Source organism: Aedes aegypti, chromosome 2, assembly GCF_002204515.2.
Source record: "Aedes aegypti strain LVP_AGWG chromosome 2, AaegL5.0 Primary Assembly, whole genome shotgun sequence".
Classification (NCBI taxonomy): Eukaryota; Metazoa; Arthropoda; class Insecta; order Diptera; family Culicidae; genus Aedes; species Aedes aegypti.
This window is the reverse complement of record NC_035108.1, coordinates 306,552,642-306,580,327: the sequence shown is the minus strand read 5'-3', so window position 1 is coordinate 306,580,327 and position 27,686 is coordinate 306,552,642. Positions and strand designations below refer to the sequence as shown.

General features: G+C 40.0%; 1 protein-coding gene across 2 annotated transcripts in view; it reads right to left on the bottom strand.

Moving 5' to 3' along the window:
* LOC5573805 (histone acetyltransferase KAT7) overlaps nucleotides 1-27,686 on the bottom strand; it is a 356,986-nt gene that overhangs the window by 133,466 nt on the left and 195,834 nt on the right. Inside the window, exon 7 of one of the 2 annotated variants that reach the window (XM_021845624.1) lies at nucleotides 10,759-10,945. The exons of the other annotated variant lie outside the window; for it this stretch is intronic. Within the exon in view, the coding sequence (XP_021701316.1) occupies nucleotides 10,809-10,945 (137 nt within the window). The 3' untranslated portion in view covers nucleotides 10,759-10,808. Of the gene's footprint in view, nucleotides 1-10,758; nucleotides 10,946-27,686 lie in introns of those variants that run through there. 2 annotated transcript variants of the gene reach the window in all.

Sequence of the window (27,686 nt, the reverse complement as noted above, 5' to 3'; positions counted from 1 at the left end):
CCAGAGATTTACTCAGAAATTTTTCACAGGGATTACTCTAGGACAATTTCTATAGAGATTTCTCCAGGGATTCCTCCAAGGAATTTTGCAGAGATACTTCTAGGGACTTATCCAGGTAGTTCTCTAGAGATTAATCCAGAACTTCATCCAAAGATTCCTCTTGGAATTCCTTCAGAGATACTTTAAGAGATTCCCACAAGAACATTTACATACCCTTCTGGGAATCCTCATCACAGTTTCAGGGATTTCTTCTAGGCCTCCAGAAGTTCCTCTGTAGATTATTTTAGCTATCCCTCTCGGAATTCCTTAAAGGATTCTTCCAGGGATTCCGTCAAAATTTATCTCAAAATAACTCCTTTCTAGAAGAAAATTTCTCTGGAATAACTGGAATGTACGGAGAAATTCATGAAGTAATCTCTGGAGAGGGCTTCATTTAGCCTAATGGTAACGTCCACGTCTATGAAGGAGGAAAATCATGCTGAAGCTGTCTACGATCAATTCCCGGTCGGTCCAGGATCTTTACATAATGGAAATTTTCCTGACTTCCCTGGGCATAGAGTAGCATCATCGTACTGCCAAACCATATACGAATGCGAAAAAGAAAGCTCTCAGTTAATAAATGTGGAAATGTTCATTGAATACTGAGCTGAAAAACAGGCTCCATCCCAGTTGGGACGTAATGCCAAGAAAAAGAAGAAAAAAGTACTAAAGGAATACCTGGATAAAACCCTGGCGAAATCTTTGCAGGAATCTCGAGAAGAATTCCGGAAGGAATCCCTGGAGAAATCCCTGAAGAAACCCAGGAGGAATTTCTGGAAGAATCCATCGAACCATCTTTTCATTAATTGCTGGACGGAACTTGTAGAGCAAATTCCTGAAAGAATTTCTGGAGGCCCTTTTGGAGCCGATCTAAAAATCGGTTTATAATCAAAAGGAACTTCCTGAACAGAAGAAAATCTTGAAGAATACTTGGATAAAACTTGAAGAAATTCCTGGATTCCTGGAAATTCCACTGAAGAATTGTAATAATCCCTGTCCCCAAGCAAACTGGAGTAGTTAGAAGAATCCCTAGATCTTTTAAAAAAAAAACTGATTCCTGAGATCTCTGATAAGATCTTTAGAAGAATCCTTGCCGATATTCTGAAGAAATCTCTGGAGATGTTCCTGGAATAATCAATGCCTTGTCGTTATAAGCATATTTCTAGTATTATTACAAGTTTCTGCACCCAACCGTTTAGGTGAATTCATCATTGAACCATCAATAGCCCCTGCCTTGTAATTTCCAGTCAACTAGGTATCGGATCTATTGCCAAAATGTATGCTTTACTCAACGCAACGCAACGGTAGGATTTCTGCGTTTAGTTTCATTCGACAAAAATCCAGGGGCTCCAGTACTAAGAGACAGTACGAATGACTGTCGTCTGCACCAAAAGTTCAGAGAAAGTATAATTTCAAATAGATACCGTCACTTTCGATCTGCAGTTCAACCACCCGCCGCTAGACTAGAGAGTTTAACTTCCGAAAAGGGGAGCAACATATGCGATGACGATGTACGGGGATAGAAAACCATTCTCATGCTCGCAGAAACATATGAAAAGTGGTCCTTGTTGCTCTGCAACAGTGACTGTTGTTCTGGATTCGACAGGTAATGTCGACGACAAAACATCCCACGATTGAAGCTGGGATGGAGAACGAGTGCACCCGGTATTGTTCACAACAACCAACAACGGCTGAACTGACAAATTTGAATTCAATTTTGTTGCACACAGGAGATTCGGCGAAATGGTGATAAACAAATAGAGGTATGAGTCTCGGTGATTCCGGTGGACGCAAGTGGAGAGGGATATGGCCGTATTTTTGTTGATTCAAATCCGAAGACCCGATTGAGCGGATTTTCGAATTGGTGCCAAATCTCAATATGAGCTGTGGAAAAACATGTCCCCTTCAATAATTTTATGAACTGAAGCATTACTATATACGTCACAATACATCCCTCTAATCTGATGCATATTGGAAGGCTTCTTTTGTTCTGATTGAGAGTATATAAATCATATCAAGCAATCCTTGGGAGCTGAGGCAATACTATGCTTCCTCGCATCTACTTATACAGTAGTCGCACATTACATGTACTCATTAGCTTACATTCATCTATAAATTTATATGATTTGTGCTAACGTAAGAACAACACGACATTCAGGGCAACGCGAATTGAGACAAGACATCCCGAGCAAAGTTGGGTAACAAAAAGATAACAAGTTGTGTTATCCGATAACAAGCATTTGATCACATAGTTTGTTATCATTTTGGTTGAATAAGCAGGCAACATAACAAACGTGATAACAAAAGCTTATATTAAAGATATCATATAAATATCTCATTGTGTTATCATTCAAAACACATTGATAACAAGTTTTGTTATCCAACCAATTTCCCTCATTGATAACTCACTATGTTATCAATTAGTTATAAAGATCGAATTATGATAACAAACATTTGACGTCATTCACCCGTCGGTGGCATCCTCAATCTGACAGCTCAAAACTCGTTGATAACAAGGGTCTTCGTATTGATAACAAAATATAACAAAATGAAATCTTGATGAACATCCTGTTATCACTATGTTATCTGCTTGTTATTCGACTTTGCTCGGGATAACACTTATAGTTCTTACTATCGTCAAAAAAGCTTAAAAATTGTCGACAGAAAAGTAATTTTTAAGCTTTTTTGACGATAGAAAGAACTATAAGTGTTATGTCTTGTCTCACGTCACGTTTTTGTGAATGTTGAACGTAAATCGTTTGGTCTTTTGATAGTAGTAATCATTATTAATTTATTCATTTGATTAAACAGCCGCCGAGGATATGGAGAAGTGGCCATGAACTAAATAAATTGATGAAACATTGTAAGGTTACATCCTCGGCTGCGATCCACGCTCTCAAGGTTTTAGTGCACCTGTTTAATCCACATGTCTCGCCGTGCCCTGCAATTTATTTCCGACTAGACCAACAAACTTGCAACATGACCTGCCCAGCGTATCCTTCCTACTTTTGCCACCTTCGGCATACTGGGTTCGCAGTAGAATTGGATGAGCTCTTCCAGACTCCTAGTACTTACGGGTCCTCCTCCAACAAGGTTCAGTTCTCATGACCATAGAGGACTACAGCTCGTATGAGCGTTTTGTACATAGTATACCTACATTTGGTGTAAATGATTTTTTTTTTTCAATCGCGGTTTGTTATGGAGATAATAACACAGCGCAACAAAAATGACATTTTTGCGTGTCTCCAGAATCAAATTATGTGTCTCTAGTAGATTTGGGGTTGATGAATCTGATGCCGTTTTCAGAAATTTCCCAGCACGTCACAATTTTAAGCTACAGGTTGCCAAAGTTGTATGAAACATTGGTTTTATTGATGTTTACCTAAAATTTGAAGTATATTTTATCAAACTTTTTTGTAATCTTATCCACCAAGCACGCAAAAGAGGACTTAAACTTGGTTGAAATTTCACGATTAAATTTAGATAAAACCGATTTTTTCAACATGCTTGCAGTCTGCATACAAAATTCTTCGTTTCTCTTACATGGCAAAATACAATACTTTTCTAAACAATCAAAAAATAACTTTTCCGCATGAAAAGTATTATTAATTTTGATGAAAAGTATTGTCACAAACAGACGTAACACTGACGAAATTTCCATCGACCACTCATTTAACGATCATCTCAAATTCGCTATGTTACAAATCTCACAACCAGAGGCGCACGCATCGTTTTTCTTTGCGTTTGACGTTTCCCACTACCGCCATCTGCCGGTCTTGTTGCACGAAACACCTTTTCGTGCAACATGCTCACCAGATGATGATGGTGTAAACTGGGCGATGGATTTTGAAGAAATTTGTTCTAACTGTTACGTCTGTTTGTCTGTGGTATTGTTATAAACATAAACTTTGAATTCTGTGGCAAATTCATCAAATAATTGCCTTTCAAGCTGGCAAATTTGCATGCAAGTTGGCTGAAATAGTCAATTTTTGCATTTTCAGCAACCAATATCTCAAAAACTAGACGTTCTATGATAATTCTGTAAACGGCAATGGTTTCAGCACCTTTTAATTGAGTGCATAGCGGTATTTTGGTGCTTGCGACAAAAACGTGTTCCGCAGTGCAATTGGCGTCTGCACCAAGATCGACATAGGTGCACGGATCAAGAAGGTGAGGGCTGCGTGTATAGTGACACTGCTTCCTAAGCGGGCCCAGTCGCGCTCATTTTTACCGATTTTTGTTGCATCGAATTCGGGCAGATCTACAAACCGTTACAAATTTTCTCCCCATATCATCCGCGAAGTAAACAAACTGACCGGATCTCGGGAAAACAGTACCTCGCCTATTAAGCCCGGCTCTTCGCCTGATACCCTCTATCGCAATGTTGAGTAATAAGCATTGGATTCAAACAAACTGGGGTGATTGACCTAAATCTGTACGCAATACTACACACCGTCCATCGTTGCGCTAATCATTCTTGTGAGCTTTCCGATAAAGTTTCTCCTTTTTCTTGACATTAAGTCATCATTGAGACAGAGCCTGCTTCTCAGCTTAGTGTTCTTATGAGCACTTCCACAGTTATTAACTAAGAGCTTTCTTTGTCAAAATTGGCATTTTCGCATTCGTACATCGTGTATCAAATACGATGATACACTATGCCCAGGGAAGGCAAGGAAATTTCCAATACGAAACGATCCTGGACCGACCAGGAATCGAACACAGACACCTTCAGCATGGCTTTGCTTTGTAGCCACCAACTCTATCCGCTCGGCTAAGGAAGGCCCTCGGTAAAGCTATTCACCCCTATTCTTGTTTACGTTCGAACGCGGTTTCGATCGAAAACCGTTTCGCATTCTCGTTTACGCCAGCAAAATCAAATGGGCAATGGATTCGAACGAATAGGATTCGATCGAAAGTTGGATCCGCCGTACACAAGAATGAGGGTGATTCTCTTCCAAGATACTCACCAGTGAACTATGTATCGTATAAAAATGTGCATCTAAAATCACTTATTCATACGTAAAAAATCAGAACCGCACAATATGCCAAATTAATCGTAATGAATGTTAACACAACTGGTACATAATATCCCACTACAATTATCTGTGTTGACAACAAAACATGTCGTAAAGATGTATAAACTAACAGATCATGTATAAATCTAGATAGCTTCAAATAAAATCACAGTAGCTTAGCAAAAATCGCCACTCAAGCTTGATAGACGATGGGCTTCGAAGCATAACTAATCAAATGTCGTTGTATACGAAGTGTTGGATAGTCTCAGTTCCGGAATGTTTGGACACTTATTGACAGCAGATTCTGTTTGATCAGCTTCAATGCTGGAAATTTATTTCATTAATTATTAAAACTAAATTATCTAAATTTACAATAAATTTACATTTTAGTATTTTCTTACATTCCGAAGAACAACTCTCCGACTATCAACTTAGCTTTTACTTGATTTTCTCTCAATTCACACTGCTCGTAAATAATAATAGAATTCGTATATAGCTCCATCAGTGTTGCCAGTTTCACCAAAAATATAAAACCTCCACAACACGAAGGATATTGGCAAATAATCGCGACATCGTCATGAATTACTTGGTGGTGTAGTGGTAAGGGGTCGAGTTCAGATTTTAAAGGTCCGGTGTTCAAGAGTAGGTAAATTTGTTTCATTTTATTTTCATACATATTTTGTGGCATCGTATTTCTGACCACAGTAAGTCCGGAAAAGTCCTGCCAATATATAGACTCCACTTTGGTGGTTCCGTGCATTCAATACGAATGAATTGATTCATATAGAATGGCGGATAGGTTTCAACAGCTAGCAGCTATGGACCGATGCACGAGTTCACTAATTTGACGTTTGAGCAGTGCCGAATTCACTGGTTCCCATGGTCACATAAATAACACGGCACCGCTCAAACTTCAAATAGTGAACACGTGCATAGGTCCATAGGGACGACAGGACGATACCCAATGCAAGATGTCGTCTCTATGTCAAATGACGGTTTTGTGATAGCAAAAATTACCGACATGTTCTATTGCAGTTGTTACGCGCTGCGGAATTTTTCCACATGGTCGACAGGATGATAGCCGAACTAGCTAATCGGCAGCCAGTAGTGATAGCTGGTGACTTCAATGCATGGGCAGTGGAGTTGGGTAGCCGCTACACAAACCAAAAAGGTCTACTATGGTTGGAATCCTTGGCCGCATTAAATGTAGAGCTGGCAAATGTGGGTACAGTGAGTACCTTCCGCTGAAATGGTGCAGAATCGATTAACGACGTGACATTTTGTAGCCCTAACCTTTTAGGTACCATGAACTGGCGCGTTGATGACGGTTATACTCATAGCGATCATCAATCGATTCGTTATAGTATAATACCAGGCGGGCGGAAGGCAGCGCGATGTAACTCGACCCAAGCCCGAGGATGGAAAAAAACGCTTCGACGGCGAAGTATTCACTAAAGCCCTGAGGCGCGACGGAACACTCTGGACCTAAACGGTGAAGACCTAGTTGCTGTGATATCACGAGCGCGTGATGCTTCCACGCCGAGAAAAGCCCCTCCCAGAGAGAACAGGCCGCCGGTGTACTGGTGGTGCGAATCAATTGCAAATCTTCAAGCAATCTGCCTTCGGGCTAGACGAAGAATGCAACGCGCACGCACAGAAGCACAAAGAGAGCAACGCGGTGCAGCATTCAGAGAGGCAAAGTTGGCTCTCAAAAAGGAAATCAAGAGTCGAAAACGGGCATGCTTTGATAGTCTATGCGAGAGTGCCAATTCTAGTCCATGGGGTGACGCCTACAGAGTGATAATGGCTAAGACCAAAGGTGCCATAGCGCCCCTAGAGAAGTCGCCCGAGTTGTTGCGATCGATAATCGATGTACTCTTCCCGCACCATCCCACAAGCCCATGGGCCCAGCGCCGTATGCGGTAGATGAAGGAGAAGAAGTGGCGAGAGTGACGAACGAAGAGCTCGCAGAGGTCATGAAATCATTCGCGTCAAACAAGTCACCGGGACCCGATGGTATCCCGAATATTGCCTTAAAAACGGCAGTGAACGCGGATCCAGACATGTTCAGAACCACGATGCAACGCTGAATTGATCAAGGAATCTTCCCTGATGTATGGAAGCGACAGAAATTGGTGCTACTACCAAAGGCGGGGAAACCACCAGGTGACCCGTCGGCGTATAGACCTATCTGTCTACCAGATACGACGATAGCTGTTGGAGAAGTTGATCTTCTACAGGCTAGTACCGTATACGGAAGGTGCTGTCGCCAACCAGTTTTTTTTAAGGCACTCTGTGCTTGTGGCCACTACTGTGCCGGAATCAGTTGATCTGTAGCTTCTTCTTTACCGATACAGATCTATTTTCAACTTATCTATATTTACATCTTACATTCACTCTCTCCCACTCTTTAACTCTCACAGGTAGGAGAGAGCTCTGCTGTTAGTGAGGCTAGCTGCCTGCGAAGAGGGTCAGTTTGTCTCAGTCACCATCTGATTACTGACGGAGGATGGATGTGCTCCCCAAAGCACGGTCCTCCGTGAGGCTTCTTCTGATGGCTGGACGGTTTTTTTTTGTGGAGGGGCTGGGAATCGAACCCATGACCTTCCGCTTATGAAGCGAAAGCGTAACCTCAAGGCTACAGACCCCCCTAACAACCAGTTTGGATTTAAAAAGTTGAATCTACTCTGGACGTAATCCAGACGGTCGTTTAGACAGCTGAGGTAACAATCGAGCATCAAAGAAGCGGTACCGTTACTGCGCGGTTGTCCCTCTGGATGAGAAGAATGTGTTCAACAGCGCAAGCTGGGAAGCGATAGCCCACGCACTGAGGTGGTGGTGGTCAATAACCGCAAGTCCGAGCAACGGTAGGTGATTGCACAATACAGTCCAGGCGATCCCTTAGGCATCTTGGGATTATGTTCGATGACAAGCTCAGTTTCGCCAACCACGTTAAATATGCCTGTGAAAGGGCATCTACGGCTATATCGACGCTTTCGAGGAAGATGTCTAACATCTCTGCTGTAATTGCCAGCAAACGCAGGCTCCTAGCAGGCGTTTTTTAGTTGTTGTTCTACTGTTTATCATCCTATTAATTAGTGTTTTGGGGTAGTCGTTTGATTGGAGTTCTTGTGTGATCGTCTGGTTCTTCTCTTGTTGTGTCTTAACTGTCGACAATTTGTTTACTCTTTCGATGAGATTGTATGCAACGTTTGTTTTCAAATGGGTTGCATGCATTGAGTAGAAGTTGAGGAAGCGGCCAGATGCGATCGCCTTTTTGAACCAATCTGTTGTAACATCTTAACAACAAAAAACATCAACAAACGAACCGATACCGAAGGATTAAGTATTAGTTACACTGGAATCATGCACACACTTAAGAAACAAACAAACCACCACACCACAAATAGCAATAGAAGGAACACAACACAAACACAGTCACAAAACCAAGAACCATCTTGAGAAATTTGGAAAACTTTAAACTCGCGTACACCCGACAGTGAAACATATAGTGCAATTAAAAGCAAACAACCCCGCTACTTGAAATCAGACGATACCAATATCCGTTCAGTACCACCTACAACAGTGAGTAAATGATTTTATAGACAGACAACAAAAAACATTAATGATAACGCAACATACAATAACTTAGGATTCCACCAATGTTAAAACAATACCGACAACACGACAGGCTAAAAGTTTTAGGACAAGAGCGATCATTTCTTTGTGAGTAATATTTTTGTCATTTAGTTTTTGTTTACGTTAATGTCTTCAAACAAATGTTGTAATAGTATCTATATGTCGTGTTTAGCATAATTTGTGTGTATCTATTTGAAAATATAATTGAATAAAAACATTTTAGATCCCTGAGGAAGGTCCCAATCCAGGACCGAAACGTCGGAGCGAGTAAAATTTCGTTCGCTTGATTTTTTAACATAAGACTGCTGAGCCAATCCACTTGAAACGTTAAAAAGTATTCAGTCGTTAATTCACTTCACAGGATTTTAAAAAGGGTGTATGCATTGTAGGCGGTTTGACGCCCATCGGGCTCATCGTTAAGGAAGATGTTCAATGCTTCAGCCAAGAAGGTACCAGAGGAGTCCGCAACGCATGTAAAGAGGCAAAGCTCAGAGGTTGGCAGCACATGAATAGGACAACTAAAGGTAGATGGACCTATCGGCTAATATCAAATGTGTCAGATTGATATAAAAGAAACCATGGGGAAGTAAACTTCCACCTGACGCAGTTTCTGTCAGGACAAGGTTGCTGTACCTGCATAGGTTGTGAGAGATCGCATGCTCGCTACATGTGGAGGGGACACGTCCCCGAACAATATGATCCAAAGAATGTTTGCGGATGCCAATGCTGTCACTCACATTATGCTAGAATTGCAGCGAGAGTTTGCTGCAGAGGGTTAGCCCTGCCGAGGCTGGTCCCTTGTAACATTGTTTAAGTCGGCTAGGAGAACCCGACCAGAATCACATAACAAAATTAGAACAAATTCCTATCAGCAGCAGTTAAAAATAACAGAAGTTGATAAAATTTTGTTATCAAGATGGCTTTGTTCTCAACTTGTTATATTTTTAGTAACACATTTATAACATCATTTGTTATATTTTTGACATCGCATTTATAAGTTTGTTGCAAAAAACATCCGATGTCATAAACAGTAACATAGTTTGCAAAAATTTTGTTATTTTGTAACATCATTGCAACACATTCTGTAATAGTTTTGATATAATTGTAACAGGGATTGTTATATTTTAGTTTGATTTGGTTCAAATTTTGTTAGAATTTTTGTTATTTTAACTACTAACGGTTCATGTTTTATAACAACTGGTGATATAAAAAAAATCATATCAGGGGAACACATTCTGTTATAATCTTGTTTCTTACATCTGGTCGGGAAGCAGTTTGCCCAGGCTACTTCTGCGACATGTGTTGAACTGGCCCTCCCCAAATAAATACCGTTAGGTGGTTCCGAACAGAAAAGGGTCGGAGGCCAAGGCTTAAGTTCTATAAATTCTGTACACCACTTGAACAATTCAATGAGAATTGCTCACGTACAGTGCATGGACTGGTTTTAGTTGCTAATCTGTTGTGCGGCATCCAAACACTCCTTTAGTTACCTTCTCAGGGGGTGTTTGCAAATTTTCCTCATGTAAAAAAAATACTGGAAATTTTATCGTTTGGAGTTCATTTTTGACTGTGACACTTGATGTTGCTACAAGTTTGTCGTTTGGTGTGATGCTTCCTTTACATTACAGGGTAAACTTTCCACTTCTTCTATTCAAACTGAAAGCTCATTTACATTCTCCTAACATGTACAGCTTCCAGGATACAAAAATTGCTTATACGCAGTTTATTATCCTATTGCTTATCAGTACAATAAGAAATTGAAGATAATTGTAAGATGCACTGAAAGATTGCTTTCAAATAGAATGAAAATATATAAATGATAAAACAAATAAAATAACAACTTGAATGAAAAACTAAAATCCCTTAACACAACATTGAAGTTTCAGGCAAAAATCACACCTTTTTATGATTATCTCGGAAATCTGTAATGGGATAGTCATAATTCTTATCGGCTCTTGACATAGACATCGGGCGATTGGTAGGATGGTATATTGTTCAATTATTGACAAACTATAATTTGTTTAAAATTTATGTTTATTTTTTTTTTCACCCCTAGCACCCTATACACCGGTACTCTTCAGTACGTCCAGTAAATTAATGTCGTTGAGGTTCACGTTAAAAAAATGTACACAATTGTACAATGTGTACTACTGTCATTAATTGAGACGACTCAAGCCCACTTGTTTCATAAACGTGTATCGCTATAAATAATCTTACTTGACTGCCCGTCTGTTGATTAAGATAATGCTTACCTGTAAAAAGAGAAAAAAAAAAAAAACAACATGAAGAAAATTAGTATTGGGTCTAAATGGGCAACGGAGTGTAACAGAAGAAAGGTAATTTTCGCTGGAAATTTCCCATGTACAATAATTCAATTAAAGTAAAACACAATCTAGGATAAACAAACAAAATTGATTTATAGCTGCAAGAAAACAAACCGGCACAACAGAAGATCATCGACAGCGATTATCAATTACCGAGAGCGCTCATAGTGTTCCACGCATGGACCACGATCTACATGTACGACTTAATTGACTAACCGCCACGCTGTCATAAATCCACCGGAGAGCCCGTCGTTAACCAGCAGCAGCCCAGCTCTAGACCAGCAGGGCAAGATCAGCGAACCCTACGAACGTATAATGCTGTAATTGTGCCAAATACGATGGACGCGTATAACTCGTTTAACTTTTCGGAACTACTTTGAACGCGAACGTTCTCCATTAAACGGCAAATGATCAACTCTGTGAAGGCCACCACGGTAGGTGTAAACTGGACAGAAACCGTCCAAGCCTAACCGGAATTAAACTTGGACGCGACATGGCTATTAATTATAATACTCATTTTAACCGGTAGGAATGAAGTTCTGTTTTTCAAATCTCATTATCACGTTGGAACATTATTACATTAGTACATTAAGACAAGTTACACCAGAATAAGTTAAAATGAGTAGAGTCTGCTAGAGAACAAAGTATGGTTGGTATATCAATAAATGTTGGATTGTTTTACTTTACTGAAAATTTGTTTGGTCAACTGAACACGACTCACCAGCTCAACTCGTAATTAAAAAATTGCATTTTAAGAACGAATCTTCACACTTAGAAACAATCATTGATATTTACCTCATATGCGCCCGATATATTCAAGCAAGTTATAATGACGTAAATTTAAGTTACAAAATACGTAATTTTCCGTACCATTGCAATTGCATTGATATGTAAAATTTTAAAATGCATAATTTTAAATCATTGCACAGAATGAGAATTATACCATTAATAGTGTGAAAAGGTCTTCCAGATAGACAAAGAATAACAGCTCTCAATCGATAAGCCATCCCCCACAGCCAGATGGTGGATGCGGAGCCAGCTCGATAAAGCCTGTGTGGCGAGACAAACCATCAACCTACAAACAACAAAGCTAAAATCATTCAATCTGTTGCTGACGTCAAGCATTGCGCATCGAAACCATTTAAATGCCCACAACACTCGGCAAAGCCTCATAACTCGCCTGTGAGCCACGTCATGTTCGATCCATGATAAGCGTTTATAATCGATTTGCATAAATCGTGGAGGTTACCGATTACAGGAAATTCCATTCGTGCGCTGTGTCGTTGAACTCTGTCCGCCAAAAAAAACTGCACCATCGACTCTCATTACTTTGGCAAGCTTCAGGAACTTGGCTCCTTTTGAGGAACCTGGTTTTGGGAGATACATTGGTTGACATTTGATTAGCCGAGTTCCAATCATTGTTAGAAACACGGTTAAACAAATGTCGACCATTGTATCTGAATGACGCCTATTCGCTTTGCAGAGACTGTCAATCTCATTTAGAAATCAAATAGCCCATAATACCCAATCGTTCTTAAATAATCCATCACAGCAAGATAATATCGACTAACAGCAGTTCAATGTTCTAACCCATGCCTTAATCTTACTACATCTCCCAGAGTTTATTGGCCTCGGATCGTCCGGCAAAAACTAAAGCATAATTGAAAACGATGGTGAAACTGGAAAAAAAATTCGCACTGCCATGCTTTTTGCTACTTACTACTTCGTCCATCAGGCGCTCTGAACACTGACCGGTCATTTGGGTTGGATGTTCACAAAAAAAAAACAGAAAATCTCCGGCTCTACTCCACGCCACCACCACCCATGGGAATGTAAGTCGTCGTCGTCGTCGTCATCATCACGCTTCTAATAACTGTATGAAGTGACGCAGACCCCAGCGAAACCATGGGATCTGGGCGCAACATTGTATTATACACGAAGCGGCAAATTTTCGATCACATAATAAAGTTGGAAACAATTGCCCTGTGCTACCGTTTGGACTTTTGAGAAGGCTTGTTGTGCGAAAGTTCGCACAACATAATAATTTGCTGGGTACAGTAGTTTTTCGGCTGGATGTGCCCGTTCAAAATTCGGATATATAGAGCATTCTTTTGTATCTATGATGAAAGGGAGAAAAGTCAGAAGATCGAATGACAAAAGGAAGAAAGCTTAGCTTAGCTTAGCTTAGACTGACTACACATATCAATGGTTGCTATTCCGTGATTGACCGAAGTCAGTGAAAATGCACAAAGAATCAACTAGAAGTTTGGCTGGGATTGGCCATAATCTTCTTCAATGTGCATAATTCAGTGCCTCTATTTATACAGGGTCAATAACGGCGCCGGCCACGTCCTTGCAGTCAGGTGGGATTGGGGGAAGGAATGTTAGTGTGTAACCTTTGCTATTTGGAGACCGTGTTTGCCTCTGCATCTCCACAAAGGTTACTGGGAGGGATGTTTGTTAATGGGAAGGATCGTTGGGTCACAGGATTCACTTTGATAAGCGATTAGACCATGATAAATAATGATTTGTGAGATATATACATGCTTATTTGTAAATATAAAATTTTCATTTGATATGAACAATTTCTATGTAGTGGAAAATTATGCCGACACTTGAGGTGACGAACCATTCAAAGTTTGTTGAACAAATACCCAAATGTAACATTTCTACAGCTGTCAGGACGAAAGCATGTGTTATTATATTTTACTTATTTGAAAAGAAACAAAAAACTTGATTGGTTGGAACATCATAGAACACTCTTATTCTTATGCCGACACTTACAGTGGCGAACCATCCAAAGTTTGTTGAATAAAGTGAACTTTTCGCAAGTCTACACTTGTCAAAGTTTTTTTTTAATTACAAAAATAAAGGTAAAAAGGGGTGTTCTGAAAATAGAAAAAAAAATGTGAAACATAAATAATTCATGAATCAGAGTTTGTGTCGACACTCACAGTGACGAACAATTCATAGTTTGTTGAAAATTCATATTTACGTCCCACAATTGTAACGATTAAATGTGCAGTCATACATATTTTATAGATTCGAAATAGTAGCATGAAACGAGCTCACCAATTGATCCTTTATCCTTCACTGTGCAGCCACAATCCACTCTCAGCCTCACTCGTTTGCTCGGCTATATAAAAGCACTCAGAAAAAAAAGGCGCGCGACCCGAAAAGGAAAAAAAACTTGGCTTTCTTGACGCACTGCCCAGCAGCAAGCGTCAAGGTCAAAGGATCAAAAAGAACTAACCGATCACGCCACTTTTCCACTTACTAGACCGACGCGCGACATGTTTGATCCTGCCTTCGTCGCTAACCCGCGTAGGAGCAAGTGTCAAGGTCGAAAGATCAAACAGAACTAACTCGATCGAATGACAAAAGGAAGAAAGGAGAAAAAGTCGGAGAGTAGGTTAAAGAACAAAACAGAAAAGTTCGAAAATTTGAGTTCAAATGAATATTTTTTTATCTATCAAATCATTTTCGACCTTTTGTCCTTTCGATCGAAACACAGTACGATTTTTCGACTCTAACCCATTATTTTGCACTGGAGCAAAATTGTTTATCATGGAATTAACAAACACCAAAACTAAATTTCTATGGACAAGATATTGCAGATAGTAGAAGCAGTTTGGTATATATGATTGTAAAATTTTATGTATCTGTGAATTGATTGATTTAAAAAGATATTACGAGTGCAACAATAACCTTCATGGAAACCCAACTTGGAGTTCAGAAAATTTTTGAGACCTCCACAGCATTTTCAAAGAAATTGCATGAATTCATAGGTTGTACAGCCTTATACCATCATAAACCAGTGGATGCCTCCTTATCTTTCTATACTTTGTGCAAGTAATATGTTGTGCTTTTTCAACAGTTAGCTTGATTTTTAATGGCTTACAGTTAGCTACGTAAAATACATCCTGTCGACCTCTCCAAGTTCTCCAATAGACTCGTCGTGGCTCACTTGCTTCCATTAGCTCTTAACGTTCTTCTTTGTTTTATTCGGTGTTACGTTCAAGCTGGGTGTGAGCTTGTTTCTCAGCTTAGCATTTTTATGAACACAATGATACTCTATGCTCTGAATTTTTCATTATAAAAAGATCACTGACTTGAGTTCAAACCTGCGACTCCAAACATGTTTTTGATGATTAGCTGCGCGTTCACCACTAAGACTATAACGGCCTCAAATTAGGTTGTATAAATTAATTTTTTTGTAGATGTATTGCTTTTTTTTATTTATTTATTTATTGAAGTAGGGAAAAGCCCCTAGGAGTGGCGTTCCTTTCGAAGCACTTCTCCTAGAGGCATAAAACCTTCTCTTCTTTTCATCAAAACATTACAATAAACATGCACTTCCAGTGAGAAATAATTCTCTTTGAAGGGAGTGCGGTAAATCTAATTCAATTAATTAACTTCCTAAATTAATGATTACTAATTTACACGGCTACAAAAAATTTGAATTCAAAAAATAACAATTTGAGCAGCGAGAAAAACACATTGCGAGGATTGATGATCAGCGGTGATATCTGCAGGAAAGGTCTTCTGGCGATTCTTCCTAACCGAGCAACCAGGCGCCGATGCTGACGCACCGGTGAAGTGTGGTTGGCGTCAAGCAGTGAAAAGCTGGAGAAGTAAGTGGCGAATCTTCCTGACCGAGCAACCAGGCGCTGTTGTTGACCGAGCACCGGAGTTCTGTTGGAGCAGCGTGGGGGCGTCATGCTCAAGGATCGGGTCATCGCTTGTGTAAAGGTGCATGGCAAACTGATTGGCTTTGACGTGTGATGGAGCTGGAACCATTTGAAGACAATTTTAATGGGCGCAGTATCACTGGCTTCGGCCAGACATATACCAGTCATCATTACCTGGAAAAAGGAACTGGTGATTCTTCCTGACCGAGCCACCAGGCGCAGATGTTGACGAAACAGCTGAGTACTGTTGAAGTAGCGTGGGGACAGCATGCTCAGGGTCATCGGTAGCGTAAAGATGCAGGACAAACTAATTTCCGTTGTAGAGTGATGGAGCTGGAAAAGTAGCTGGCGATTCTTCCTGACCGAGAAACCAGGCGCAGGCGTTGACGGAACAGCGGAGTGTGGTTGGCGTTGAAAAGTGGAGGAGCTGGAACCATTTACGAGCAAATTTAACGAGCGTAGCATCACTGGCTTCGGCCAGACATATACTAGTCATCATTACCTGGAAAAAGGAACTGGTGATTCTTCCTGACCGAACCACCAGGCGCAGATGTTGACGGAGCAGCAGAGTGTGATTGCCGTTGAACAGTGGAGGAGCTGGAAAAGTAGCTGGCGATTCTTCTTGACCGCGACCAGGCGCAGGCGTTGACGTAACAGCGGGGTGTGATTGCCGTTGAAAGGAGGAGCTGGAACCATTTACGAGCAAACTTAACGAGCGTAGCATCACTGGCTTCGGCCAGACATACACCAGTCATCATTACCTGGAAAAAGGAACTGGTGATTCTTCCTGACCGAACCACCAGGCGCAGATGTTGACGGAGCAGCAGAGTGTGATTGCCGTTGAACAGTGGTGGAGCTGGAAAAGTAGCTGGCGATTCTCCCTGACCTAGCAATCTGATGCTTAGTCTACGTACGTTGCAATTTTGCTTCTTATCAGACACAGAACCATTTTTTTGAAACGCTCCATATTTCTTTCAGCTTTCATATGAGGAGGTAGAGCATTGTAACGGTTGTATCCAAAGTATGCGATGGATTTTTTCCCAGCTTCCGTTTTTGGATGGCCAATTACCAAGACTGCCTGGCTTCTGAGTGGGTATCGGGTAGATGTGTGTTGCAATTGTCGATTATGCAAGGTGCGGGGATTGGTTAAAATATTATGCATTCTAACTAGTCCTTCTTTCTCACGAAGTGCAGCAATGGGTAGAATCGCGTCGGCAGCTTCCTTGAACAATCTCAGAGTTGAAAACAGCAAAGGTCGTTGGTAGAGAATTTTCAAGCAGCGGTTTTGTGTTGATTGTAGTGCTCTGATTGCAGTTTTAGTTGCAACTCCCCAGACTGATACCAGATATTGGAGTTTCGATTGAACAAATGCATGGTACATTGCCAACAATTCTTTCTGGGGCATAAATTTAGATACTTTCCACATTACACCACACGTGGCACTTAATTCTCGCTGTAGTGACGAAATATGCTCGTTCCACTGTAGTTTCGAATCAAAGGTGAGGCCGAGATACTTGAAAGATTGGACTTTGTCAACTACAGTCGTATTTACTACCAGATCCGCATGTCGAGGAATTTTGAGGCGAGGTGAATGAAACAGCATAAATTTCGTTTTTAAGAGATTCAGTGACAACATGTTTTCAGCAAAAAAGTGGTGCAGAACGGTCAAATCTTCTTTCATATGTTGAATGATCAAATCTGGATTTGCATTCTGATACGATAGGGACGTGTCATCGGCAAACATTCTAGGGTTCCCGTGTAATTTCAGTTTTGCCAAGTCATTAATATACAGTAGAAACAGAAGAGGGCCTACATTGCTGCCTTGGGGAACTCCTACCGTCACATCACGTTCGCTACTGAATGCTCCGTTTACAGACACATATTGCTTTCTTCCAGTCAGATAGCTCTCGAACAATTTGTTTGCCAGCCCTCTTATCCCACAGTAGTTCAGCTTTCGCAATAGAACGCGATGGTCGATCGTATCGAAAGCCTTCTTCAAGTCGATAAACAATACTCCTTCTATTTTCCGGTTGTCCAGGCCATTGTAGATTTCATCAACCAACTCACTAGCCGCCGTCCATGTGCTTGATCCCTCTCTGAATCCATATTGTCGGCAGTAAAGTACATCATGTTGTCGTAGAAAGTTGTCTACCCTGGTAACTAGCAATTTTTCCAGTACTTTGCTTAGAACCGACAGGATTGAAATAGGGCGGTAATTGTTGACATCCAGTTTGCTGCCTCCTTTGTGAACAGGAATAACACGTGCAATTTTTAGACAATCGGGAAAGGTTCCCAGAGTGATACATTCGTTGAAGATATCACGCAGAAGTACAGCAAACACATTGTGATGGTGTTTCATGAACTCAGCTGAGATACCATCAACTCCGCTACTTTTACCGTTTTTCAGTTCCTTTATCAGCAGAATTACTTCTTGCTCCGTGGTAGGTTCTAAGTAGATCGACTGTCTTTGAGGAATCAATGTGTTGAACTTGTTGATATCTTGGCTACTGCGAATCGTCGCGGCAAGCTGGGGTCCGATCGAACAGAAGAAGTCGTTGAAGGCATTCGCTACGGTGGGACTATCAGTTGTTTGATGTCCATTGACAGTTAGCTTCACGTTCTCTGTTGCCCTTCTGTCTCGGCCTAGGATTTTATTGATGTTCTTCCAGGTGTTTCTTTGATTAGCGGTCGTGAATAAGTTTCTATAGTAGCTCTTCTTAGCATGATCTTTTTCCTGTTGCACTTTCTTGGAGATATGGTCCAATAACTCCTTGCAGCGAACGTTAGCTGGATTACGCCTCCAATCCCTCAGAATGTTTTCCTTGATTTTGATCAGTTTCCAAACATCGAAAGACATCCACGGACAAAATCCCTTAATTTTGGCTTCTACACTAACAGTTTTTGAAAACTGTATCTTCAACGTGTTGTAGGTGTTCAGGACGAACTGTAGTCTGCCCTCAGCACTTCCATTCGGAATATTAGCCATTGCATTTTGAAATGCCATATTCAGTTTGTGATTGAAAACAATGGTTTTCTCTAGATGCAGTTTTTTAACGGGTTTTTGTAGTGAGAACGTAGATAGCACTAAGCAATGGTCACTCATATCAGTGTAAATGCGATTTGCAGCGATTCAGAACATATTGTGTGATCAAGTACATTGCCACTAGACGGTCTTGTAGGGTAGGTGTTTGTAATAGAGAAATTATAGCAGTCTAGGAGATTTACATATTCATTTACAATGCGACATCTAGCACGATTGGTTGGGATGTTAATATCACCTATGATGATGGAGGAGCCACAACGTCCTGCTGCCGCACAGATCTGATCCAAGTTCGAAAAGAATGATGACAAGTCAAACGATGGAGGTCGGTATATTGCATGTATATGGAACGGTGATTCTCCGATGTCAAGGCGTAAGTGCACGTGATGAAATCCATTGGTATGTTCATTAGCTATCTCATCGAATGAAATTACTGATCGAACAAACACTGCTAAACCTCCACCCTGGGAATCAGGCCTACACGAGAAAATACTCTGGTATCCGTCGATGTTGTACAACTGCTGTCGATCCGATTTCACCCACGTTTCACCAATTACTATAACATCAATTACTCCCGCATACAGCTCTAATGTTTCTTTAAGCCAGTCAAACTTGTTTAATTATTCATTCCTCTTATATTAAGTTGCAATACTTTCAGTTGAAAATTAACTACAAGACTACTGTTGAAGTTTTTATTTAGTTTGGCAATAGAATCAAAATAATAATTAATCACATTTATTAAGATCAGTTTAAACAAATACAAATAATAAGAAAATTACAAATTAGACATGTTAACGTTTTGGCTGCGGGATCAAAGGTGGTGATGTGCCAGACACGTTGAGCACTCTTTTGAGGTTTGTGGGCTGTAGACTTGCCAGTTGGAGTTTGCTGGTGATCTTCTCTATTTTCGATCCGTCCTGCCTTTTCAATAGTATCTTCCCGTCTCTTCCTGGCCAGATGTACTTGATCTTCAGTGTTTCCTGCAAGCTTTTAGCTTCATGTAGTAGCTCTCTTCCATAAACCGTCAATTCATCTCGAATAGTGACCGTCCGTGTAGATCCGTTGTAAGCCGCGCATATGTTGGATGTCAGCACAGTTCCATGGACACGTTTACGCTGGAATAGTTCTTCTTTTTCTTGTTCTGAATTGAATGAAACGAGGATTGGAGAAACACCATTTGTTTGTTGCTTACCAATGATACGCCTAGCAGAAACGATCGCAGTAGCAGAGTTGAAACCACACTGCAGCAGCTCGCACACCTTTGATGCTAATTTAACGGTGTTTTCATTTTCAATCATTGGTAGGCCTAGCAGCACAGCGTTTTTAACTTTGGCTGCTCTGTTGACTCTATCCAGATCAACTTCAAGGCGATCCACGGTTCCAGCTAGTTCGCCGCACGTCTCTTGCCACGCCTTCAGCTCCATCCGGATTTTTGAGTTTTCGGCCTTCACCTCCCCTACTTCTTCCTTGAACGATTTGAAGTCCGCTTGTAGATGGTCAAACTGCTCAGCCAGAAAATCTTGGGACCTCTCTATTTGCTTGCTAGTAGCGACGATTTCGGAGATCTGTTGCTGTGATTTCTCTAGCACAGCACGAAACTTATCCGAGTCCTGTTTCACCTCATTCACAGCCTTCCCAAGCAGTTGCAGCTCACGGATGATATCGTCGTTTGTTGCCGTCTGTTTGCTTCCCCGTAGACACATCTCGCAGCACTCCACTGAGCAGAAAAACGGTTTGCTTTTTGCGCTTGCAACTGCACTTCCGTACAGTTTCTTGCATCGAAAATGAGCACATTTGCCACAGTATAAACATTCGATCAATCGCTGCGAATCCTTCTCTGCTTTTTCACAAACATAGCAGAAAACGTCGTTTTCACTTTCAGACATCATTCAGACCATATATTACGCGATGGATGGAAGAAATTTTGTTGTGAACAGTGGAATGACGATATGAAAAACAATATCAACCAAACGACAAAGCCTCAAGTGTGTTGGTGATTGTCGGAGTAAGCATGCGAGTACATCACAACACGCGTCGGAGTTCAATGTGGATGAATAGATGATATATCAGCTTACGAAACGATACATAAAATACCTTATTTTAGCAAATTCAGTTGTGAAATGCTTTACATAGCGATGGAGACCCCAGCTGCCTTGTCTTAACTTTCCACTTCCACGCAATCCTCGACCGTTTAGTCAGTATTTCCGTTATATTAGCTATTTATAGCGGAGCACTATGAAAGCAACTGTGTAATGAAAATCCAGGGCCCATTTGAAGGGCTTTGGAAAGATATTACAAGTGCACTTTTATGGTAACCCAACTTGAAGTTCACAAACTCTGTGGGACTTCCATAACACTACTTCTTCTTATTCTTCTTGGCATTAACGTCCGCACTGGGACAGAGCCGGCTACTCAGCGTAGTGTTCTTATGAGCATTTCCACAGTTATTACCTGAGAACTTTCTTTGCCTATGTTGCCATTTTCGCATTCGTATCGTGTGGCAGGTACGATTATACTCTATGCCCAAGGAAGTCAAGGAAACTTCCATTACGAAAAGATCCTGGACCGACCTGGAATCGAACCCAGACACCTTCAGCATGGCTTTGCTTTGTAGTTGTGGACTCTAACCACTCGGCTAAGGAAGGCCATAACACTAATATAGAGTTAATTGTACAATTGTATTGTAACTCGTAGGTGGGACTCTATACTTTCATACAACGGTTGTCTTCTGCTGTATCTGGAACCAGTACCGGGCTCATAGACAAAGTAGCTGCAATGCTTTGAGAAGCCCAAAACAACCGGTTTCGTTTGACGTGTCATTGGAGAGCTTTTATATACCAACCTTACCAACTAGTTATATGTTTATACTAAAATCCTGTTAGCAAGCCCCTGGCAGCCAGCATACATCAAACCTGGACCGTACACACAATAAGCGTTCACGATGACGACAGGTAACGTTCACCGCCTGTCAACCAGTGAGTAGAAGACAAATGAAGCAAACGTGAGGATAAATTGTAGCTTTTAATACGCTACACTAGGTGGACGTCTTTAAATACGGTGATCATAATTGCGGAATTAACCCCTTAAATGCCGTTGATCATGAAACCAACATCTTATAATATTCGTTTACATCTTCGGAAATGTCAAGTTGCGAAGCATACGGAAAGAGTGTAAGGGTGTCGAAGAAAAACAAGAGCTCGTAATCTAAAGTGTATGAAGTGGTCGATGGTGGTCACGGGAGTTCAAGAAGAGACGGATGCGGATCGAACATTGGCCGGCCGGATTTGTAAATCATGCAGAGGTCCCAGACACTGATGAGATGGTCAGTGTGATGAGTGCGATAATTTGCATTACTTTGCTTGCATTGGAGTCACGTAGGAGGTAGCGGATCATAGCTGGAGTTGCTCAAAGTGCGTATCGGCAAAATGGGCTCAGCGTTCAGGATCTACCTCCAGTAAAATACTTCAACCTAGTGGTGTTGAAAGGAACAGCATTGAAGCGCAAAACCCACGGACGTTTTAAGGACCAAACGAAACCGTCCTCATAGTCACGCAGATCGTCAAGAACACTTCTCATGTTACAAATGCTGAAGACACTTTTCATGTTACAAATGGGGATTTTTTTTATTATCGTACAAATTGGGCCGAAGGGTCTCAGATTTTCATGAAAAAAATTGAGAAAAATTCAGGGTCGCCTATTTTCCGGAAAACTTTTTTGTTTTCCCTTGACACTACTTACTTTGAAAAATCATAACTCAAGAACGAAGCATCGTAGAAACAAAGTTTTTATATGAAAATTTAAGCAAATTTTCTCAAAAATCCAAAAAAAACATGAACTGGAAAAAGTTTTCCTCAAAATTTTTCATCTTTGGGAAAATTCGTAAAGAAAAGCCGGAAAAACTATGCCCGAACTCGTGGAAAATTTTCAAAAAAATATTTTCGAGAAGGTATTTTTATAAGCTTTGGAATGCACTTTTTTTTCGTTTTTGAGTTACGGCCAATTTTGTGAAAAATGTCCAGATGTGCCATATAAAACTTTTGTTTGAAAAATCATAACTCAAGAACGAAACATTGTACAGTCGACTCTCCACATCTCGATGTTCTACATCTCGATATCTCTCCCTATGTCGATGATTTTTCCGGTCCCTTCAATCTGCATATATTTTCACTCTCCATATCTCGATATCTCTCTATCTCGATGTGATTATCGTTCCCGATTTTCTCTCCGTATGTCGATATGCCCATTATCAAAGGTTACTAGACTAGATTTAAGGGATTCAAAACAATTTGCGAAGACGAAATGACATCTGTTTGTTTTTGATTTTCCTAGTAACGGAGTGATTTTCAATCTAGTATTCATTAAAAAATTGTTCTAGGTCTCGATCTCTCCCTATCTCGAGGGTCCCTTCGATATCGAGATGTGGAGAGGCGACTGTAGAAACAAAGTTTTTACAGTGAAACCTCCATGAGTCGATATTGAAGGGACCATCGACTCATGGAAATATCGAGTCATGGAACAGCAATCATTTGGAAAGCTGCTTCTAGGGACCATCATAGTAACCATGAAACTTTATTTTTAGTATGCTTCCATGAGTCGATATCGAGTCATGGAACATCGACTCATGGAGGTATCGCTGTATATGAAAATTAAAGCAAATTTTCTCAGAAATCAAAAAAATATGAACTGGAAAAAGTTTTCCACAAAATTTTCCACCGTTAGGGAAATTCATAAAGAAAAGCTGGAAAATCTATGCCCGAACTCGCGGAATTTTTTTATTAAAATATTTTTGAGAAGGAAACTTTATAAACTTCAATTCTAGTAACTTTGAGGATGTACTTTTTTTGTTCCTGAGTTATGGTCAATTTTGTGAAAAATGACCATATTAGCCTTTTCTTTGAAAACCCATATTTCAATCGAAGCATCAGAAAAACAAGGTTTTTTATCAAAGCAAAAACTTTGTTTCTATGTAGTTTCGTTCTTAAGAAATTTTGTTTATGAACTTATAAATTTGTAAGTATATGGTTCAAACAGTTCATCCTCAGAGCCGTAGCGTGGCCTCACGGCGCCCTTGGCAAACATCCCTTTGGGCGCCCCTAAGTCAATTTTGTTTTCATGATGCAAGTTTGTATGTGACTAAACATACCGTAAAACACTAGTCAATTATTGTTCTCTGCAAGAAAAATCCACCGAACTTGATTGTGATTGATTGATGAGCAGTGATAATGAAAATCATCAAATGTTACATATTTGTAAAATTTGCATTATTTGCGTTCTTGGAAAATAAAAATAAATCAAGCGGGTGTGGATTTAAAATGAGCGACGGAATAGGGGGACATGGGGCAAGAATGCCACCACTATTTTCACATAGTTCAAATCACTTTTCTGATGTTTAACCCAGGATAAGTATAAACTAAGTTCTAATTGAGGTTTAATTGAGGTGTAAATACTACAGCAAAAAATTTTTACTACGAAAACTTTCAAAAATGCCGAATAGCAACGCGATAATTGAAAAATATTACAATAATGTAAGATTGGAATATAAGGTTAGAATTCCCTTTAGTCCAAAACATATTGATTTTTTTTCGCACAGCATTAATGATTTACGATTGTATGATCCAGCTGCGATGAAATTTTCGCAAAAAATTCTTTTAACATGGAGTTTTTCCTTAACAAAAATAGTATAACTTAAGGGAGTTGTGTTTGATCCTTTGACCTTGACGCTTGCTCCTGCGGGGGCCGGCGATGAGGGCAGGATCAAACATGTCGCGCGTCGATCGAGTAAAGTGAAAAAGTGCCGCTTTCGATTAGTTCTTTATGATCTTCCAACATTGACGCTTGCTCCTGGGCAGTGCTTCAAGAAAGCCCGAGTAGTCGTCAGTTGTTTTCCATCACGGGTCGCGCGCCTATTTTCTCTGAGTGCTTTTATATAGCCGAGCAAACGACTGAAGCTGAAAGAGGATTATTGCTGCTCAATGATGACGGATCAATTGGAGAGCTCGTTTTATGCTACTGTTCCTATTCTATAAAATATGTATGACTGTACCGTTAATCGTTACAACGGTGAGATGTAAATATGATGTTTCAAAAAAATATGAATGGTTCGTCACTGTGAGTGTGGACATAAACTCTGATTCATAAATTATTTATGTCTAATTTTTTTATTCAATACACCTTCTTCTTTTTACCTTTATTTTTGTAATCAAAAATAAAACTTTGAATGGTTCGACACTTCAAGTGTCGGCATAATTTTTCTCTACATAGATATTGTTCATATCAAATGAAAATATTATATTGACATATAAGCATGTTTATATCTCACAAATAATTATTTATTATGGAAAGGTTCACTTTATTCAACAAACTTTGAAAGGTTCGTCACCTCAAGTGTCGGCATAATTTTTCTCTACATAGATATTGTTCATATCAAATGAAAATATTATATTTACATATAAGCATGTTTATATCTCACAAATAATTGTTTATTATGGTCTAATCGCTTATCAAAGTGAATCCTGTGACCCAACGATCCTTCCCATTAACAAACATCCCTCCCAGTAACCTTTGTGGAGATGCAGAGGCAAACACGGTCTCCAAATAGCAAATGTTACACACTAACATTCCTTCCCCCAATCCCACCTGACTGCAAGGACGTGGCCGGCGCCGTTATTGACCATGTATAAATAGAGGCACTGAATTATGCACACTGAAGAAGATTATGGCCAATCCCAGCCGAACTTCTAGTTGATTCTTTGTGCATTTTCACTGACTTCGGTCAATCACGGAATAGCAACCATTGATATGTGTAGTCATTCTAAGCTAAGCTAAGCTAAAGCTAACATAAATAGTATAACTTAAGGGGCAAAAGGAACACCGCAATTTTCTCATATTAAACCTATGAAGTTTTGCTTTTCTTGTCTAATATTGCAATAAATTAATGTTTTATTCCAACTAAGTAAAAACAAATATCTTAAGGTGAAGATGAATCGAAGCCAAACCTTAAATTTTCAAGAGCACGAATCTGGAGAACAAAACATCCGTTTGGGCTGAAAACTTAATCGATTGGCTAGTGACCAATCGATTAAGTTTACAGCCCAAACGGATGTTTGGCTCTCCAGATTCGTGCTCTTGAAACAACAATTAATAAAAGAAAATTTGATAACAATTAATAAAATATAATTTAAGTCTTTTCTCATTTTTTAGTGGAACCAGAGAAAATTCGTAGAAGACTAGGAAATAGTTTTATTAATTAATACGCGCTTGGATAGAAGCGCAGAATTCGCTACGTATTTTTAAGCCCTGCTTATTCAATAGCCTTGTTTCGGTGTATCTCGTATGAGTAATTTACTAAAAGAAGATTGCAACTGTTCTAGATCATCCAACAGCTGGGGGTTGAGTTAGAAATGATATTGTAATGTGATTTAACATTGGTTAGTGCTTGATACGGTTCACACTAGCCAATCATGTTGCAATTAGATTGCTTTCAATTTGATTTTGAATTACCCATGAATTAGAATCCACCTCCGTGGATGTAAATCTGCATAAAACGCATTTGCATATGCCTTTGTTAGCTGTTTCTATCGATCTGCACGTCAGATCCTTTTTTCTATTCGGTATTCTATTAAACGATCAGTAAGAGTTAAGAATTGCCACCAACAGCGTGCGAATAAAGTTCATTGAAAAGTTTAGAAAAAATTTGCCTATTTCCTTAATAAATTAGTGTTCCGTTAGTTGTAAACGCGTCGTGTGTTTGAATGATTGTTACCCGAAAAATAAGCCCGTGATTCGACCCCTTGATACAACAGTGCTAAATCATTAACAGTAAATCAAAGATTTTCGATAAAAAAAATGTCAGTCAGTATAGAGTATGTACATACTAGGAACAAAATAATTTCATTCTTTACCTCATGTTTGCTCTTCACTGACACGAAATTCTCTGAAGATGTTGTTCAGGATTATATGAGAGCTTTTGTCAGATTTAGATGTTCCGAATGTTCTGTTCAACTTTAAAGAAGTTTACAAAAAAAACCGCCCGACAACCTCCTTGCATCATGTGAAAGCCCTTGTTCAGAATCTTCTGCTATGATTATTAACCGTACTCTGAACCATGTGAAAGATTCTATGATGATTTTGTGAGAATTCAACCTGTGATTCAGAGAGATTGTATTAAAAAAATACTGTTAATCAATAATTTTCGTTCACGTTTCATGGTATTTTTGTTTCGTGTTGGATTACTTTGGTGAATGCTTTCGACTGTGATGACTAATTTCTTTCTAAAGTTTTATCGGCTCTATCAGTCTTAAGGCAGCTAAAACGACTTTTGCTTCTACTTCTCCGACGTTTCGGCGTATATTTCGCCTTCTTCAAGGGTTTAGAGGCTGCGTTTTGTTGTGTGTATTGGTGTCTTGTCCGACTTGTGACCGTCTAAAATTTCTAATGGCGTCCCACTATGATCTGTGCGTATCATTCTTCGTGGCTCTCACTGTATTACGAAATGTTTCACCGGGATTTTTAAACTAGCTTTCACCTGCACCTACGCTTTTCGATAAAAGCTCTACGCGATAATTGCCCGCGCACAGTTGTTTTTTGCCTTTCCTAACGCCCCCAAAAGGCTGGCGCCCTTGGCGGGTGCCAACCTGGTCAACCGTACGCTACGGCACTGCTCATCCTAGCAATATTTGATCATGTTTTAGGAACGAAAAATGAGCGTATTGAAAAATATTGTAGGATTGGATCTTATTGATCGCTCTTTTCAAATATACTTTGTTTGAAAGCTGGAATAGCTAATCGGGTTTTCATAAACAGTGAAAAATGTCCTGGGAAACTGATTCCATTTCAAAAATTTCATATTTTTGAGATAATTTGAATCCGGTTCGACAAGTCATGATGAGTCTTGAGTCATGATTTTTAAACGAAAAGGCATGTATGGCAAATCTTTGCA